Genomic DNA, 6,498 nt, shown 5'->3' with positions numbered 1-6,498 from the left:
GAAAAAAAATTCAGGAATGTGCAACAGACAGAATGGCTGAACAAGAGGAGATCATTGTCTTGCAGCTCTGGGGGCTGAAAGTCCTTCATCAAGTGTGGGTTATGTTTTTTTCTGAGGCTTCTCTGTTTGGTTGACAGATGACCATGCTTTCGCTGTGCTGTCACCAGGTTCTTCCTATGTGTACATCCATTCTTGATGTTTTTTTTTCTCCTAAGGACACTAGTCAGATTGGTTTGGGACCAACCTTAACATTGTTGCAAAGTAACTTAAATGAGTTTTAAACTGATCACACCATGAAGACCCTAGTACTGTTAAAATCCACTGTTCTGGGGAATGGGACACCAACAAAAGTTCATGCAGGAACAAACCTATTTAATGACCACTATTCTACCAGGAAAGTAAAGACAATATGGGATTGCACAGAGACAGCATTATCAAATTAGTAAGACCTGATGTTGTGATTCATATCACTAAGGGGAGAAAAGGAGGCAGTCAACCCACACAGGCATGCAACCACATACTGCTTGGAATTTCAAATTTTTTTTATTAAAAGGATTATGATATGTATATACATACACTGCTATTTACAGATGACTCAACAATTTATCCTGACTTCAGAATTAAGGCATTTAATATATACCACATTTTGTGAATGAGTCTCACATAAAATGACCTAGCTTTTATGACTTGTGGTTATCTTGATTTCTTAGGTATTATTGCTTTGTATTAAATGAACAAAAAGTAAGTATATAAAATGATACTATTTCTCAAATAAAATCCCTTAGAACTGGCTGTGTACTCATAGCTATTGGCATGGGAAGATACTACATCCATTCCTGGTAGTACAAAACAACAATGTTTCCTTAACTATGTTTCAGTATGCTCTTGGTTCTTTTCTCCATATGATGATTCATATGTATTATATGTGACAAATTATAGTTGCTTTAATATTACAGCTTGAATTAATCTTACAAATATAATAATAAATACATTTTCATAGATGTATATGAATCTTAAATAACCCCAAATTAACACCAACTATGTATTAACACAAATTCTCCCCCAACTCAACTGCAGTGACAGTGATACCGATATCTGTCATCATCAGGTCGTTACACTGTTAATAGCAATGGCAGATATGCTGGAACTGCCAGTGGGACACCATCAGGGCCTACACCTTGTTAGACCAAGAGTAGTGGCACACGCCTGTTATCTCAGTCCTCAAGAAACAAAGAGAAGAGGATGATAAATTCAAGACTATATTGAGATGAACCACACAATCCTGTCTCAAGGCAAAAGAACAAAAATAAGCAGTGAGAAGCTATTGAGAATCAGGTACATACTTACCTCAAGGAAGTTAAGTGAAAAAAATACATGTTTATGTTTCTGGGATATGGTATTTAAAATAAAGTATTACAATATTTTTAATTGTATATAATTATTTGTCATTTATTTTATGGGTAACGTCCACAGAAGTTTTAATATTAGATGTGCAGAATCAAAGACACAGAAGACTCAGACTCAACACTTGGAGAACTCAGACTGAAAATCAAGTCATTTCTCTTGGTCCTTCCATTTGACACAGCTTACTAAACTCATGCAGACATAGGATCAAGGGGCTTCAAACCAAACACTTACTGCTGTTTCAGCTGACATCTAGCAACCTTGACTCATTTTTCAGGTGTGTACAATAAGCAAAGAATCATCACCTCACCTGCAGGGCATGCAAATTTTTATTGTTTAAATTTATTCTTTCATGAATTTCAGTACCAATTTTTCCTGAAGCTGCATTAAGTATAGATGAACATTGACCACACTTCAGAATACAGGAGAAGGATGAAAAACGTTGTCAGATGTTGGACTGATATCACTCAGACTTTTATTGTGATTGTTTACATCCATTCTTTTCCCTTACAAATCCCCAATTCAACCTCATGTTAATTATTCCTCACACTTGTATGCACATTCTTCTGCTTAGCCTTCTGCCATAGCATTCAACTGCTTCCCAAAACCATGCCTCCTCATCATCAAGGTAGTTGCTGCCTCTAAAACTCTGCTCAGCTCCTCCCTTTCCTTAGCTGTTCTGTGGACAACTATGCCTATAGTCAAGTCACCTGCCACCTCCTATAAAGAGTTCTGCGACCAGCCTACCCAAGACATTAGACAGTTATTCTCAGAAAATTACATTCTTACAAGATTTTGTGTATTATTTTTCCATTATATATTCACAAATACAAAATTTAATTTTATCACCACCTTACTAGTCTGTAGCCTTCTGAGATCATAGGCGTCTTGAGCATTTTTCAGAGCTACATTTGTAATTTTGACATAATCCTAGATATCTTGATGTCTAAAATTGTATAGATACTCAATTTATACTTGCTCTTCAATACAATTAACCACTATATATTACAAAAGTAAAATTATTAAAGGGAAAGAGATTACTACTAATAAATTTGGGTTATATAATTAATTTGAGGACAAGACAAAATTCCTTTAGCAATGAGAAGTAAAATGGCTTAGTCAAATCCTTCCCAATGAAGACATAGCTTGTCTTTATATGCACATTCTTGCCCTCAGGTCCATTTATCCTAAATGACCACAGTTTCTGTTTCATTTTCAGTCTGCAAGCACTAGAATCACAATAGACTCATCAATTCCTCCTTACCAAAGAGGCTAAAGAGAAAAGACAAGAGTGAAAAAGGCTTTTCCCCTCCATATTTGAACCTTTGGAGACTAAAAAGAGCCATCCAAAAAGAAATCGACAAATATCCCCAGAGGGTTATTAACTGAATGAATGAGACAGTGTCTCTAAGACTACTAAAATCAGTATGTCAGTAGCACAGTGACATAACTTCTAGGTGTACCCTAGTCAACGATCTCACAGTTGTGCTTAAGGTGGATAAATGGAAGAGCATTTGCCTACCATGCAAGAGAGCATGAATATGATTCCCCAAACACACCACCTACAAACACATGAAAAAAATGTACATTTAAAAGATCACATGATTGCTGTGGATATTGTTCTATATAAATAAAACACTGGTGGCCAGTGACGAGGCAAGAAGTAGGTGGGACAAGGAGAGAGGAGAATTCTGGGAAGCGGAAGGCTGAGGGAGAGACACTGCAGCCACCGCCAGGACAAGCAACATGTGAAGACGCTGGGAAGCCACCAGCCACGTGGCAAGGTATAGATTTATAAAAATGGGTTAATTTAAGATAAAAGAACAGTTAACAAGAAGCCTGCCACGGCCATACAGTTTATAAGTGATATAAGCGTCTGAGTGATTATTTTATATGTGGATTGTGGGACTGCGGGGCTTGGGGAACCTGGGGAGAAGCCTTCCAGCTACACATGATCTTATGATTTCTGAGTATAATATCATCCATTGCTTTGTATACTTAAATTCTGGTGATATCTAAGCTTGGAGTGTAACATACTGGGAGATTGCTGCACAAATGTGTTGTTCAGTTTTCAAAATTGAAAAAAAGATACATGTGATTTGGGAAAATTATGAAATAAACTATGCTCTATACCCTTCACTGTCTTGACTTCTGAATTTTTTGATAATCAAATTAATTTTGTATAATGTTAAATAGTTTTAATTCCACACTATTCTCACCACTGGTTAGGATTTTGATGTTATTTTAGTTGTTGTTTTCATTGAAGATTTTGAAAACAGTGGATCAAATCCAGGCCTGCACACAAATAAACATATGCTCTACAAATTAGCAACTCTTCCAGTCCTATGCTTCACATGTCCTAAGATTTACTTACAGAACAAATAGAGATTCTACTTAGGTAAAAATCCTGTTTTTCAAAGTTTTTCTCAGTGCAATGTGGACATCCTTATTCCTTAAACTGTAGATGAGAGGATTCAGCATTGAGCCCATAATGGTATAAAAAATGGTAGCTACTTTATCATCATCCACAGATGAACTAGTGGGCTTAAGATACATGAATGATGAGGCTCCAAAGAAAAGAGAAACTGCTATTACATGGGAGCCACAGGTACTGAAGGCTTTTGACCTACCCTCTGCAGAATGGATGCCAAGGATATTGAAGAGTATCAAGGTGTAAGAAATAAATATGGCCAGGGTGGGCACTATTACATTGATACTAACAACAATGAAAACCACCAGCTCATTGGTGGCAGTATTTGTGCAAGAGAGCTTCCGGAGAGGAACTACATCACACACATAGTGATTGATGATGTTGCCATCACAGAAGGTCAGACTTAATACGCTACCAGTATGGATCATGGCTCCCACAAACCCGATCACATACACACCCACAAGCATCAAATGGCAGGCCTGATGGGACATGGTCACCTGGTAAAGCAAGGGTTTACAGATGGCAGCATATCTGTCATAGGCCATGGCTGTCAAAATGTAGCATTCATCAATAATAAAGAAGGCAAAGAAAAAGAGCTGAGTCATGCACTCAGCATGGGAGATGATGTTCTGCTTCACAAAACTCACCATGATTTGAGGGGTTATGAGAGAAGAGGAGCAGGAATCAATGAAGGAAAGGTTGAAGAGAAAGTAGTACATGGGGGTATGCAGGTGAGGGTTCAAAACAATCAGAACCATCAAGCCCAGGTTCCCCAGTGTGGAGACCACATAGATTCCCAAAAAGAGGAAGAAGAGAGGCAGCTGGAGCTCTGGCTGCTGTGTCAAGCCCAGCAAGATGAACTCCTTCACTGAAGAGTCATTGCCTAAGGCCATTCTTCTCTGGGTCATATCTGCAAGAACAGTAAAAATCATAACATTATAATGAAATCCCAGTCCTATTCAAACTACCCCACTAAAATGGGACTAAGAACCAAAATTAAATGATAAAGTGAAGCCCACACTTCTCTGTGACTTTACTTTCTACATTTTATGAAAGTTCATGTACAGAAATAAACATAAATAAATGAAAGGCCATTTTGGGAGAAAAATATTCAGGGAGTCAGTGACCATTTTTGGTTCTCAGCATCTTTCTTCTTCTGCTATCTTGAAAATCCACATCCCACTTAATGTTCAATGATAATCTCAAAAGAGAAGACACAAGGCACATCAAAAACTCAAGGTTTAGAGAAAGAAAAACAAACATTCATCCAATTCAGTACTTACCCTTGTACATGGGGAAGTCATAAGTGACCTCACAGACACTTCTCTGCTCTCACAGATGGGCAAGTACTGTGTGACCCCTGTAAAGGTTCATAGACCCAAGTATATACACTTTCATTTATATATATTTTCTTTGCTGTTATTACTACATTTGCCTTTCAGGTGATGAGGGAATCTAATTGTGGATGCAAAGTTAGAGCCATCATTTCTGGAAATTAAGAAAAGCCACAATTGTAAATCATTATTACCAGTGCTGACTTTTCCAGGGTTGTTTTCTCTATCCCAGAGGTTGTTAAATCCCATCTACTGATGTCTAAACATCCAACTGATTAAGACTCAAGAGAATTTTATGAGACTGTAATCTTAGGAACCTCATTAAAAGTTGAAAAGTTTATGTTTACCAGGTAATTTCATCTAGAGATCACATTTTATTGCCATGGTAATTAGGGACTAGTTCAATAGTAATGACATTGGCTTATTGGAGGTATACAATTCCATTTTGTATTTATTGTTTGAAAATTTTATCCATATATACAATGTGTTTTCATCAAATTCATCCCTACAACCTTCTTCTGAAATTCCTCCCCCAAAATCCTACCATTAATCTCACAAGCTTTATCTTTTTTTCCTTATTTTTTTGTGGGCGCCATGGGCCCTGGCCCCCGACTGTGAGTGGCTGCCACCTTGCTTGCTGACCTTGACCAGATGTCCTCCCTATTCAGATTCCCTGCCGGTCTCCTTCTCACCTAAGGATCACCGGAGAGCTTACCGGAGGTTCTTTGTTCCTACATCCTGTGTTTGGTGTAAACAACTTAGATGCAAGAATGTAGAACATTGGGTCTAGAATGTAGACCATTGGTAGCGAACTTCTGCCCTCCGGGGATCCTCCATTTGTGCTGTAAGCCTGTATTTAAGGTTTCTTCCCTCTTTCAATAAACGGCATTCGGCATTCAGTCGTGGCAAATGACTCGCTGTCTCTTGTCTCTATTTTTAATCCACAGTCCTTCGCTCGGACATGGTGAACGGGTATCGGTAACGTGGGCATTACCGCTACAAATGGAGGTCCCACCGAGATCTGAGAAAGAAGGAACGAGCTGACGGACACTCTTGGAAGGCTGGCCGGCATTATAAAGAAAAAAGGAAAAAGGTAAGAGTGAATTGAAATGGGTGCAGCTAGCTCACAGTCAGTTAGTTGGACTGTTGAAGCAGGAAGGCACCAAAGTTAAGTAAGGGCAAGACAGCTAAAGATTTTAAATGAAAAAGGAAATCTTCCCAATAGAGAAGAGGGAAGGAAAGGAAGTTTCCCATTAGAAAAGGGAGAAAAAATTTTAATCAAGAAAAAAGAATTTTCCCAGTAAAAAGGGGAAAACATTTTGAAACTAG

The 6,498-nt window shown here is 38.1% G+C and overlaps 1 protein-coding gene across 1 annotated transcript; it reads right to left on the bottom strand.

Annotated features, from left to right (window-relative positions):
• Nucleotides 1–526: 526 nt before the first annotated feature.
• On the bottom strand, nt 527–5,256 carry LOC102907731 (olfactory receptor 8B8-like). The gene is made up of 2 exons (XM_076575560.1): nt 5,119–5,256; nt 527–4,745 (listed from the first exon to the last, which is right to left on the bottom strand). Exons 1-2 carry the CDS (start codon nt 5,126–5,128, stop codon nt 3,799–3,801), a joined length of 957 nt encoding a protein of 318 aa, XP_076431675.1. The 5' UTR covers nt 5,129–5,256; the 3' UTR covers nt 527–3,798.
• Nucleotides 5,257–6,498: the final 1,242 nt, after the last annotated feature.

The sequence above is a fragment of the Peromyscus maniculatus genome, chromosome 7, assembly GCF_049852395.1.
Source record: "Peromyscus maniculatus bairdii isolate BWxNUB_F1_BW_parent chromosome 7, HU_Pman_BW_mat_3.1, whole genome shotgun sequence".
NCBI classification, from domain to species: domain Eukaryota; kingdom Metazoa; phylum Chordata; class Mammalia; order Rodentia; family Cricetidae; genus Peromyscus; species Peromyscus maniculatus.
The sequence above is the reverse complement of the archived record's forward strand: the minus strand, read 5'-3'. Positions and strand labels throughout refer to the sequence as shown.